Source organism: Oncorhynchus clarkii, unplaced genomic scaffold (genome assembly GCF_045791955.1).
Source record: "Oncorhynchus clarkii lewisi isolate Uvic-CL-2024 unplaced genomic scaffold, UVic_Ocla_1.0 unplaced_contig_10500_pilon_pilon, whole genome shotgun sequence".
In the NCBI taxonomy this organism is placed as follows: domain Eukaryota; kingdom Metazoa; phylum Chordata; class Actinopteri; order Salmoniformes; family Salmonidae; genus Oncorhynchus; species Oncorhynchus clarkii.
In genome coordinates, this window is record NW_027258047.1 from 83,784 (window position 1) to 98,323 (window position 14,540).

The 14,540-nt window shown below is 41.1% G+C and overlaps 1 protein-coding gene across 1 annotated transcript in view; it reads right to left on the bottom strand.

Moving 5' to 3' along the window:
• Positions 1–5,868: 5,868 nt before the first annotated feature.
• Positions 5,869–14,540, bottom strand: part of LOC139394634 (doublecortin domain-containing protein 2-like) — a 37,049-nt gene continuing 28,377 nt past the window's right edge. The window contains exons 8-9 of the mRNA XM_071142737.1: positions 7,031–7,275; positions 5,869–6,741 (exon numbers count right to left, since the gene is read on the bottom strand). Coding sequence (XP_070998838.1) covers positions 5,869–6,741; positions 7,031–7,275 — 1,118 coding nt within the window. The remainder of the gene's footprint in view (positions 6,742–7,030; positions 7,276–14,540) is intronic.

The following is a 14,540-nucleotide window of genomic DNA, read 5'->3' on the forward strand; positions in this document are numbered from 1 at the left end:
ACACGCTTGGGATTCTCTCAACCAGCTTCATGAGGTAGTCACCTGGAATGCATTTCAACCATGTTAAAAGTTCATTTGTGGAATTTCTTTCCTTCTTAATGCATTTGAGCCAATCAGTTGTGTTGTGACAAGGTAGGGGTGGTATACAGAATATAGCCCTATTTGGTAAAAGACCAAGTCCATAATATGGCAAGAACAGCTCAAATAAGCAAAGAGAAACGACAGTCCATCATTACTTTAACACATGAAGGTTAGTCAATGCGGAAAATTTCAAGAACTTTTAAAGTTTCTTCAAGTGTAATCGCAAAAACCATCCAACTCTATGATGAAACTGGCTCTCATGAGGACCGCCACAGGAAAGGAAGACTCAGAGTTACCTCTGCTGCAGAGGATAAGTTCATTAGAGTTAACAGACTCAGAAATTGCAACCCAAATAAATGCTTCACAGAGTTCAAGTAACAGACACATCTCAACATCAACTGTTAAGAGGATGCTGAGTGAATCAGGCCTTCATGGTCAAATTGCTGCAAAGAAACCACTACTAAAGGACACCAATAATAAGAAGAGACTTGCTTGGGCAAAGAAACACGAGCAATGGACATTAGACCGGTGGAAATCAGTCCTTTGGTCTGATGAGTCCAAATTTGAGATTTTTGGTTCCGTTGTGAGACGCAGAGTAGGTGAACGGATGATCTCCGCATGTGTGGTTCCCACCATGAAGCATGGAGGAGGACGTGTGATGGTGTGGGGGTGCTTTGTTGGTGACACTGTCAGTGATTTATTTAGAATTCAACGCACACTTAACCAGCATGGCTACCACAGCATTCTGCAGCAATACGTCATCCCATCTGGTTTGGGCTTAGTGGGACTACCATTTGTTTTTCAACAGGACAATGACCCAACACACCTCCAGGCGGTGTAAGGGCTATTTGACCAAGAAGGAGAGTGATGGAGTGCTGCATCAGATGACCTGGCCTCCACAATCACCCGACCTCAACCCAATTGAGATGGTTTGGGATGAGTTGGACCACAGAGTGAAGGAAAAGCAGCCAACAAGTGCTCAACATATGTGGGAACTCCTTCAAGACTGTTGGAAAAGCATTCCAGGTGAATCTGGTTGAGAGAATGCCAAGAATGTGTAAACATGTCATCAAGGCAAAGGGTGGCTACTTTGAAGAATCTCAAATATAACACTTTTTTTGGTGCTGCGGAGTATATCTGTCTGTAAGAAAGCCCTTTTGAGGGGAAAAACACATTATGATTGGCTGAGCCTGCCCTCCCAGACCCACACATGGCTGTGTCCCTGCTGAGTCATGTGAAATCCATAGATTAGGGTCTAATGAATTTAATTCAGTTGACTGATTTCCTTATATGAACTGTAACTCAGCAAAATCTTTGAAATTGTTGCATGTTGTTTTAGAATTTTTATTCAGTATAGATTAAGGTGTTTTATTTTATTGTTAAGCCCATAACCATGTGTATGAGATTCATACTTTTGTTTCAAAGTAGATTTGTTTAAGAATACCCAGAACCACTCTGTGTGACCCGGATTTAGCCCACTGCAGTACGAAGGTTCAAAGGTGAACTTGTGTTATTTGTCAATTATAAATAATTTCAATACATACTCATATTGTTTTTCTTAGTTTCAGTTTATTCAATTTCTGTTTACAAGACGGTTTCAGAGAACAGATGATCTTTTACAGGGTGAGGCACCACAATGTGGTACAGCGTTGCAGAAACAGACACATGTACAGTATTGTCTTGTTTAGTTCTTATTGCTTGATGAGGTACTGTATTGCATGTTGCAGCTTATTCATAATACTAACTACTATATGGTAAAACATTGGCAAAACATACAGATTGTAATAGCATAAGCAGACCTGTTTTCAGACATATTAAGAAACAAAGAATATGTACATATACACTAAGGCAGAAATCTCTCTCTCCTCTCTCTCTCTCTCCCCTTCTCTCGCTCTCTCTCCTCTTCTCTCTCGCTCTCTTTCTCTCTCTATATATATATCTCTCTCCCCTCCTCTCGCTCTCTCTTCTCTATCTCTCTGTATCTCTCTCTCCCCTCTCTCTCTCCTCTCCTCTCTCTCTCCCCCTCTCTCTCTCTCTGTATCTCTCTCTTTCTGTATCTCTCCCCATCTCTCTGTATCTCTCTCCCCTCTCTTCTCTTCTCTCTCCCCTCCTCTCTCTCTCTCTGTATCTCTCTCTCTCCTCTCCTCTTCTCTCTCTCTCTGTATCTCTCCCCATCTCTCTGTATCTCTCTCCCCTCTCTTCTCTTCTCTCTCCCCTCCTCTCTCTCTCTCTTCTTCTCCCTCTCTCTCTCTCTCTCTCTCTCTCTCCTCTTCTGTCTCTCTCCTCTTCTCTCTCTCTCCTCTTCTCTCTCTCTCTCTCCCCCCTCTCTCTCTCTCTCTCTTCTCTTCCCCCCCCCTTTCTATCTCTCCCTCTTTCTTTCATATCATTCACAGAGTACAGAGTACAGAACATGATGTAACAGACCCATCTCTCTGAAGACTACAGTGTTTCCTTTTAACAGTGTTTCCAACAGATAATAACCACTGGGAAACTATTTGAACTTCAGTCATTTATCATCAGTCACTACTTAATTACCATTTAAGAATAATGAGTTCCCAGAGATGTTACATGGTAATTTGATGTGAAAAAAAGGCACAGTGTAACTGTTATGACAGCTGTCGGATCCTCTTCCCATTGGTGATTTATACTATACTTCAGATAGAAACTCCCCTATAGCTGTGTCTCCCTATGTAACTAAACAACCAGTCACATATAATCCCACATATAATCCCACATATAACCCCACATATAACCCCACATATAATCCCACATATAATCCCATATGATACCCCACATATAATCCCACATATAATCCCATATGATACCCCACATATAATCCCACATATAATCCCACATATAACCCCACATATAATCCCACATATAACCCCACATATAATCCCACATATAACCCCACATATAACCCCACATATAATCCCACATATAATCCCACATATAATCCCACATATAACCCACATATAATCCCACATATAATCCCACATATAACCCCACATATAACCCCACATATAATCCCACATATAATCCCACATATAATCCCACATAAAACCCCACATATAATCCCACATATAATCCCACATATAACCCCACATATAACCCCACATATAATCCCACATATAACCCCACATATAATCCCACATATAACCCCACATATAACCCCACATATAATCCCACATATAATCCCACATATAGCCCACATATAATCCCACATATAATCCCACATATAACCCCACATATAATCCCACATATAATCCCACATATAATCCCACATATAACCCCACATATAATCCCACATATAATCCCACATATAATCCCACATATAACCCCACATATAACCCCACATATAATCCCACATATAACCCCACATATAATCCCACATATAACCCCACATATAACCTCACATATCATCCCACATATAACCCCACATATAACCCCACATATAACCCCACATATAACCCCACATATAATCCCACATATAATCCCACATATAACCCCACATATAATCCCATATGATACCCCACATATAATCCCACATATAATCCCACATATAATCCCACATATAACCCCACATATAATCCCATATGATACCCCACATATAATCCCACATATAATCCCACATATAACCCCACATATAATCCCATATGATATCCCATATGATACCCCACATATAATCCCACATATAATCCCACATATAACCCCACATATAATCCCACATATAATCCCACATATAACCCCACATATAATCCCATATGATACCCCACATATAATCCCAAATATAATCCCACATATAATCCCACATATAATCCCATATGATACCCCACATATAATCCCACATATAACCCCACATATAATCCCATATGATATCCCACATATAACCCCACATATAACCCCACATATAACCCCACATTTAACCCCACATTTAACCCCACATATAACCCCACATATAATCCCACATATAATCCCATATGATATCCCACATATAACCCCACATATAATCCCACACATAACCCCACATATAATCCCACATATAACCCCACATATAATCCCACATATAATCCCACATATAACCCCACATATAACCCCACATATAACCTCACATATCATCCCACATATAACCCCACATATAACCCCACATATAACCCCACATATAATCCCACATATAACCCCACATATAATCCCATATGATACCCCACATATAATCCCAAATATAATCCCACATATAATCCCACATATAATCCCATATGACACCCCACATATAATCCCACATATAATCCCACATATAACCCCACATATAACCCCATATGATATCCCACATATAACCCCACATATAACCCCACATATAACCCCACATATAACCCCACATTTAACCCCACATTTAACCCCACATATAACCCCACATATAACCCCACATATAACCCCACATATAACCCCACATTTAACCCCACATTTAACCCCACATATAACCCCACATATAACCCCACATATAATCCCACATATAATCCCATATGATATCCCACATATAACCCCACATATAATCCCACACATAACCCCACATATAATCCCACATATAACCCCACATATAATCCCACATATAACCCCACATATAATCCCACATATAACCCCACATATAATCCCACATATAATCCCACATATAACCCCACATATAATCCCACATATAACCCCACACATATAATCCCACATATAACCCCACATATAATCCCAACATATAATCCCACATATAACCCCACATATAATCCCACATATAACCCCACATATAATCCCATATGATATCCCACATATAACCCCACATATAACCCCATATGATATCCCACATATAACCCCACATATAATCCCATATATAATCCCACATATAACCCCACATATAACCCCACATATAACCCCACATATAATCCCATATATAATCCCACATATAACCCCACATATAATCCCACATATAATCCCATATGATATCCAGGATATTCCCTTCGAAGAACGTAAGAGAGGCACTTTGCTCAGCAGCACCACATTGTTAAGAAAAAAAAAATCCTGTTAATTAAGAACCCTGATAATGTGATATTGTTTTGTTGTGGTGGATTATAATGATATTTTTCTTTGTGCCCTACATGCTAGTCTTGTCACCCTTCTCTCTTAAAGGCTTTTCTTAAACAACACTTCCATCTCATCTTTGCTGCTTTGACTCTTCTCATTGGAACCTTTTACCTGGTCTCCGGTCTCTCTCCCTGTTTCTTCCTCTTCACTGGAATCAGATTCTGATGATTCTCCCTCCCCATTTCTCTCCTCTTTGTCACCCCCCCCCCCCCCCCCCCTCTCCTCTCTCATTTGCAGACTTGTCTGTTTGTCTCAGAATCTGTCTCAGTTTCAGGTTCCTTATCTACTTCCTCCCTCCTCTGTCTCAGAATCTGTCTCAGTTCCAGGTTCCTTATCTACTTCCTCCCTCATCTGTCTCAGTTCCAGGTTCCTTATCTACTTCCTCCCTCCTCTGTCTCAGAATCTGTCTCAGTTTCAGGTTCCTTATCTACTTCCTCCCTCCTCTGTCTCAGAATCTGTCTCAGTTCCAGGTTCCTTATCTACTTCCTCCCTCCTCTGTCTAAAAATGTGTCTCAGTTCCAGGTTCCTTATCTACTTCCTCCCTCCTCTGTCTCTTTCTACTCTCTGTTGAAGATGGACCGTCATCCCCTGCTTCTCCAACCTCCTCAGCTTTATCCGGTGCCTCATCCTCCTCCTTCTCTCTCCCCTTCCCCTCTCCATCCTTCATTTCTTCAGGACCAGGTTCTGCAGACTTCCCTGTAGCTTGGTCTCCAGGCTCTTCTCACCAACCACACTGTCTGAGTCCTTCTCTGTGGTTTTAGTAATATCTTCCTTGTCATCACCTTGTTCCTCTGTGGTTTTAGTAATATCTTCGTTGTTATCACCTTGTTCCTCTGTGGTAATCCTCTTAGTAATATCTTTGTTGTTATCACCTTGTTCCTCTGTGGTTTTAGTAATATCTTCGTTGTCATCACCTTGTTCCTCTGTGGTTTTAGTAATATCTTTGTTGTCATCACCTTGTTCCTCTGTGGTAATCCTCTTAGTAATATCTTCGTTGTTATCACCTTGTTCCTCTGTGGTTTTAGTAATATCTTCGTTGTTATCACCTTGTTCCTCTGTGGTAATCCTCTTAGTAATATCTTCGTTGTCATCACCTTGTTCCTCGGTGGTTTTAGTAATATCTTCGTTGTTATCACCTTGTTCCTCTGTGGTTTTAGTAATATCTTTGTTGTTATCACCTTGTTCCTCTGTGGTTTTAGTAATATCTTTGTTGTTATCACCTTGTTCCTCTGTGGTTTTAGTAATATCTTCGTTGTTATCACCTTGTTCCTCTGTGGTCTTAGTAACATCTTCGTTGTTATCACCTTGTTCCTCTGTGGTTTCAGTAATATCTTCGTTGTTATCACCTTGTTCCTCTGTGGTTTCAGTAATATCTTTGTTGTTATCACCTTGTTCCTCTGTGGTTTTAGTAATATCTTCGTTGTCATCACCGTGTTCCTCGGTGGAGTTCTCAGCTACTGCAGTCTCCTCCTCTTCACCTTTTTCTACCTCTGGACTCTCCTCTGTGTCAGTAGATTTACTGTCCCCCGTTGGCTTCTGAAATTAATTTTACATTAGCAAATTAATATGATTCTATTATCGAAAGTCTTTCAGACGCAATATGTTGAACATTCAAACAGTTGGAATTGTATTTGAGCTATAGATAATATAGAAAATAATGTACACTTTTTTATTAAAAGCCTGAAACTTGGTACACTTCTACAGTAGTAAGCAATATATGCAAGTGTGAGGTGTGTCTAACCTCTTCAGAGGTCAGGTCACTCTGTGGAGGGGTGTGTTTAACCTCTTCAGAGGTCAGGTCACTCTGTGGAGAGGTGTGTCTAACCTCTTCAGAGGTCAGGTCACTCTGTGGAGAGGTGTGTCTAACCTCTTCAGAGGTCAGGTCACTCTGTGGAGAGGTGTGTTTAACCTCTTCAGAGGTCAGGTCACTCTGTGGAGAGGTGTGTTTAACCTCTTCAGAGGTCAGGTCACTCTGTGGAGAGGTGTGTCTAACCTCTTCAGAGGTCAGGTCACTCTGTGGAGACAGGTCTGCATTCTCTAAAGGGCCTTCATCAGTCTGCACCTCCCCGTCTGCATCAGAGGAAGGAGGTGTTGCTATTAACCAGCCGTAGCACAACACTGACACCTCATGGTATTAACACAGACACAGACAGTACACATAGGGAACATTATTCATGGGGAAAACCAGCCCTTCAGACAGCACAGCTTATAGGAGTAGATCACAAACAGAGTGGCAGGGCTGCCATTTGGGCTGAAAATAAGACCCTGGAATGTGGCTTTAAAAACATATTATCTAAATACTATCTAAATATATATTAATAATGAGATCATATCTCATTATTAATAACATATATTTAGATATGATCTCATTATTAATAACATGTATTTAGATATCATCTCATTATTAACATATTTAGATATTATCTCGTTATTAACATATATTTAGATATTATCTCATTATTAACATATATTTAGATATTATCTCATTATTAACATATATTTAGATATTATCTCGTTATTAACATATATTTAGATATTGTCTCATTATTAACATATATTTAGATATTATCTCGTTATTAACATATATTTAGATATTATCTCATTATTAACATATATTTAGATATTATCTCGTTATTAACATATTTAGATATTATCTCATTATTAACATATATTTAGATATTATCTCGTTATTAACATATATTTAGATATTGTCTCATTATTAACATATATTTAGATATTATCTCGTTATTAACATATATTTAGATATTATCTCATTATTAACATATATGTAAATATTATCTCATTATTAACATATATGTAGATATTATCTCATTATTAACATATATGTAGATATTATCTCATTATTAACATATATGTAGATATTATCTCATTATTAACATATATTTAGATATTATCTCGTTATTAACATATATTTAGATATTATCTCATTATTAACATATTTAGATATTATCTCATTATTAACATATATTTAGATATTATCTCATTATTAACATATATTTAGCTCAGTAAAACATAACATTTGCACACAGTTTTACAATTGCATTGACACTAATTCTAATTCTGTGTTTTTTGAGTAATTTGTTTAAGATTCGTACATAGAATAACATTAAAGGCTCTGATAAACTAGACAATTACATGCTTGTTTTAAGTACTTGATGAGCAAGGATTTTAATTATAACAGAGAAATGTAAAAAAAATTACCATCATAAAATTAAGTGTTACATATATTATTATTAAACACCCCCCCCCCCAAAAAAAATAAGTCAAAAGCAGTTTGACAAAAATGTTGCTTTGCAGATTAGACTAGATTACCAAAGGCATTTAATGCATTTTAAATGCTCAACTGATTGAAGTTTAGCAGCAAAAATGAGACAGCCACAGCAGTAATGGGTCTTCTTTGAATATGTTATGGAAATGTTTTGCATTCATTAACACTAGCTATTCCTCCCAACCAACCACACAGACACACTGTAAAGCAGTAGAGTTAACATGACTACAAACTCTGAACATTTTAATGTGATTTAGTCTGGGGAATGGAGGGAGAGGGGGGGGGGGGGTGTCTCATAAAAATGCTAAATCAAATTAAATACAACATTTAAAAAATATATATCTCCCCTTCATTAAATCCATTAGATTTGGCTGGGCATTGAAGACTGGATGACTAGGTACTTTGGTGTCTGCTTCCCTCAGACAGACATGCGTTCCAAACGGCACCCTATTCCCTACATAGTGCACTACTTTTGACCCGGGCCCATTGGACTCTAGTCAAAAGTAGTGAACTATGTAGGGAAATAAGGGGTTGCGAATTGGGAAACAGACATACGGTTCAACTACAGAGCTTCTCAGTGTAGTCAAGATATCAGACCCTGGCTAATTTACATAGCTGGGCTGCGCTGGTGAAGTCATTATCTGTTGAAAGCAGGGAATAGTGGACAGGAGCAATATTCTGCTTATCTGCTACTCTTGTAAATTGATGTCACTGTATTTCACTATGATATGAGCTACAGGGTTAATTTGGTTTTCGTAGGAAAACCTACGATAAAACTTTCTGTCAATCCTCAGTATATTTTGACAGTTAAAAGCAACAAAAAAAATGGTTCACTAGGGTGAGGATGTATTTTTTGCGATGTGTGTTTATAAAATTGTTTTAAAAAACAACACATTTCTCTGACAAACAAGACGGTTGTGTCAACAACACCCGAAAGAGCAGTTTAATGGAGATGAACAGGAAGTGTAATCCATTCCATTTCTTTACTAGGCTTTGGTGTTACTTTAGTTTCCTTGTCTAATGCCTTTAACCACACCACCAGGTAGCAAACAAGACGGTTGAAAACACCTGAAGACATCACAGAGACAACCACTGATCTTAACACCACCAGGTACCAAACAAGACGGTTGAAAACACCTGAAGACACCACCGAGACAACCACTACTCTTAACACCACCAGGTAGCAAACAAGACGGTTGAAAACACCTGAAGGCACCACCGAGACAACCACTACTCTTAACACCACCAGGTACCAAACAAGACGGTTGAAAACACCTGAAGGCACCACCGAGACAACCACTACTCTTAACACCACCAGGTAGCAAACAAGACGGTTGAAAACACCTGAAGGCACCACCGAGACAACCACTACTCTTAACACCACCAGGTAGCAAACAAGACGGTTGAAAACACCTGAAGACATCACCGAGACAACCACTACTCTTAACACCACCAGGTAGCAAACAAGACGGTTGAAAACACCTGAAGACATCACCGAGACAACCACTACTCTTAACACCACCAGGTAGCAAACAAGACGGTTGAAAACACCTGAAGACATCACAGAGACAACCACTGATCTTAACACCACCAGGTACCAAACAAGACGGTTGAAAACACCTGAAGACACCACCGAGACAACCACTACTCTTAACACCACCAGGTAACAAACAAGACGGTTGAAAACACCTGAAGACATCACCGAGACAACCACTACTCTTAACACCACCAGGTAGCAAACAAGACGGTTGAAAACACCTGAAGACATCACCGAGACAACCACTACTCTTAACACCACCAGGTAGCAAACAAGACGGTTGAAAACACCTGAAGGCACCACCGAGACAACCACTACTCTTAACACCACCAGGTAGCAAACAAGACGGTTGAAAACACCTGAAGATGGATCATGAAGGTATATTAGTCTATGTCGTCCAGTCAGGTGCTTTAGTGTGATTTGTCCCTTTAAATCAAGAAGAGGAACATACACTGCTCTTAACAACCAGGTATCAACATAGTCACAACATGGTAACAACACGCTAACTGAAACACACCAACAACGCGCTAACTGAAACACACCAACAACACGCTAACTGAAACACACCAACAACACGTTGTCATGGGTATTTCTGGATTAGATTAGAATTACAGCCTCCTGTGGCTGAGTGAAGTCCAACTGAACGTCCAATCTGCATTATACAGTCAACAACACAACACTATTAGAGGGTGTAGGCTGAATCAGACCTGGGTTCAAGTACTATTTGAAATCTTTCAAATACATCCACGCGTTTCCTCTATCTCGCCTGGAGTGCCAAGTAGGTTGGGTTTGCCGTTTTGGGATTTTTTTGATTGGTCCATTACGCCAAGAAAGCTCAATCAAAGACCAGCGAAAGTATTTGAAATAATTTCAAATAATATTTAAACCCAGTTTTGGTGTAAATAGTGAATTGTGAAGTCCTCTCTCCCTCTCTCGCTCTGCTCTGGGAGGATGACACAGTAGACTGGGTAATGACACCACAGGGAATTATTCTACTATCTGACTAGACTGGGTAATGACACCACAGGGAATTATTCTACTATCAGACTAGACTGGGTAATGACACCACAGGGAATTATTCTACTATCTGACTAGACTGGGTAATGACACCACAGGGAATTATTCTACTATCTGACTAGACTGGGTAATGACACCACAGGGAATTATTCTACTATCTGCTTGGATGTGTCTTGTCTTTCAGTGCAGCAGAGTGGAGTTATTTTGAAATGTAACTACAGGAATATGTTAATACAGTTATGCAAATGTCTCTGATAAAATGTGCCAATGTCTCGTTCAACTAAAACCCTTTCACTTCCTCACCTCTGACTGTATAGAATCATCACTGCTTAAAACCCCTTCACTTCCTCACCTCTGACTGTATAGAATCATCACTGCTTAAAACCCCTTCACTTCCTCACCTCTGACTGTATAGAATCATCACTGCTTAAAACCCCTTCACTTCCTCACCTCTGACTGTATAGAATCATCACTGCTTAAAACCCCTTCACTTCCTCACCTCTGACTGTATAGAATCATCACTGCTTAAAACCCCTTCACTTCCTCACCTCTGACTGTATAGAATCATCACTGCTTAAAACCCCTTCACTTCCTCACCTCTGACTGTATAGAATCATCACTGCTTAAAACCCCTTCACTTCCTCACCTCTGACTGTATAGAATCATCACTGCTTAAAACCCCTTCACTTCCTCACCTCTGACTGTATAGAATCATCACTGCTACAGTACTGACTTAATGCATAGGGAGGAAATATGAATACTAGATACTACTCTGCATTATGGCAACATATACTACTCCATAGTATGTAATTTCACCAGAGCCAGGGGCCCCTCTCTCTGTGATCCTGAAAACATCTGACCTGCTTGGATTGGATTGGCTTTGCTTGGATTGGATTGGTTTGGATTGGATTGGTTTGGATTGGCTTGGCTTGGATTGGTTTGGCTTGGCTTGGCTTGGATTGGATTGGTTTGGATTGGCTTGGCTTGGATTGGTTTGGCTTGGCTTGGCTTGGATTGGATTTGATTGGCTTGGATTGGCTTGGATTGGCTTGGATTGGCTTGGATTGGATTGGATTGGTTTGGCTTGGATTGGCTTGGATTGGATTGGTTTGGCTTGGATTGGCTTGGATTGGCTTGGATTGGCTTGGATTGGCTTGGATTGGATTGGTTTGGCTTGGATTGGCTTGGATTGGCTTGGATTGGATTGGTTTGGCTTGGATTGGCTTGGATTGGATTGGATTGGCTTGGATTGGATTGGCTTGGATTGGATTGGCTTGGATTGGATTGGCTTGGATTGGCTTGGATTGGCTTGGATTGGCTTGGATTGGTTTGGCGTGGATTGGCTTGGATTGGCTTGGATTGGCTTGGATTGGATTGGTTTGGCTTGGATTGGATTGGTTTGGCTTGGATTGGCTTGGATTGGCTTGGATTGGCTTGGATTGGCTTGGATTGGCTTGGATTGGCTTGGATTGGATTGGTTTGGCTTGGATTGGCTTGGATTGGCTTGGATTGGCTTGGATTGGATTGGTTTGGCTTGGATTGGATTGGTTTGGCTTGGATTGGCTTGGATTGGCTTGGATTGGTTTGGTTTGGATTGGATTGGCTTGGTTTGGATTGGATTGGATTGGATTGGTTTGGATTGGATTGGATTGGTTTGCACAGCCACATGCAAAAAGCAAAAGTGGGACGGCCTCCGATTCAAAATGACACCAGCCTCCTGTGTGGAGATGGGATGCCGTCTGCGTGTCACCTAAAAAACATTGGTTACCAGATCAGCGTGACAGGCGAACCTCTAGTCTCTTAATCCCCTAACCAACCTTCAAAGGGTCATCAGAAACCTTTGCTTTCTGAATGGAGAGATGAAGGGGATCACATTAAGGCCTGTTTCCTGTCTGCCATGTTGTCTAACGTCTAAGACACTCCTCACTGTAACATGTAACAGCAACACTAATGGCATCGTATTCACTATATAGTGCACTACTTCTGAGCTGGGCCCATAGGGCTCTGGTTGAAAGAAGTGCACTAGGTAAGGAATAGGGTGCCATTTGGGAAACTCCAGTTTCTCCTGCTGTACTGGGGGACTAAGCCTAGCTAACTCAAAGACTGCTAGCTACTGTTCTCCTGCTGTACTGGGGGACTCAGCCTAGCTAACTCAAAGACTGCTAGCTACTGTTCTCCTGCTGTACTGGGGGACTCAGCCTAGCTAACTCAAAGACTGCTAGCTACTGTTCTCCTGCTGTACTGGGGGACTCAGCCTAGCTAACTCAAAGACTGCTAGCTACTGTTCTCCTGCTGCACTGGGGGACTCAGCCTAGCTAACTCAAAGACTGCTAGCTACTGTTCTCCTGCTGTACTGGGGGACTCAGCCTAGCTAACTCAATGACTGCTAGCTACTGTTCTCCTGCTAGTCTGGTGGCTCGCTTATAAAACTGTCTTTCACTCTGTATTAATCACTGACTACACTCTGACTACACCCTGCCTACAGTCCACTGACTACACCCTGCCTACTGTACACTGACTACACCCTGCCTACTGTACACTGACTACACTGCCTGTTTTAGTCTGGTCGTTCGCTTATAAAACTGTCTTTCACTCTGTATTAATCACTGACTACACTCTGACTACACCCTGCCTACTGTCCACTGACTACACCCTGCCTACTGGACACTGACTACACCCTGCCTACTGGACACTGACTACACCCTGCCTACTGGACACTGACTACACCCTGCCTACTGTACACTGACTACACCCTGCCTACTGTACACTGACTACACCCTGCCTACTGCACACTGACTACACCCTGCCTACTGTCCACTGACTACACCCTGCCTACTGTACACTGACTACAACCTGCCTACGGTACACTGACTACACTCTGCCTACACTGACTACACCCTGCCTACTGTACACTAACTACATTCTGCCTACTGTAAATTCTGACTACACTGACTACACCCTGCCTACTGTACACTGACTACTGAACACTGACTACACCCTGCCTACTGTACACTGACTACACCCTGCCTACTGTACACTGACTACACCCTGCCTACTGTACACTGACTACACCCTGCCTACTGTACACTGACTAAACCCTGCCTACTGCATACTGACTACACCCTGCCTACTGCACACTGACTACACCCTGCCTACTGTACACTGACTACACCCTGCCTACTGCACACTGACTACACCCTGCCTACTGTACACTGACTACACCCTGCCTACTGTACACTGACTACACCCTGCCTACTGTACACTGACTACACCCTGCCTACTGTACACTGACTACACTGCCTGTTTTAGTCTGGTCGTTCGCTTATAAAACTGTCTTTCACTCTGTATTAATCACTGACTACACTCTGACTACACCCTGCCTACTGTCCACTGACTACACCCTGCCTACTGGACACTGACTACACCCTGCCTACTGGACACTGACTACACCCTGCCTACTGGACACTGACTACACCCTGCCTACTGTACACT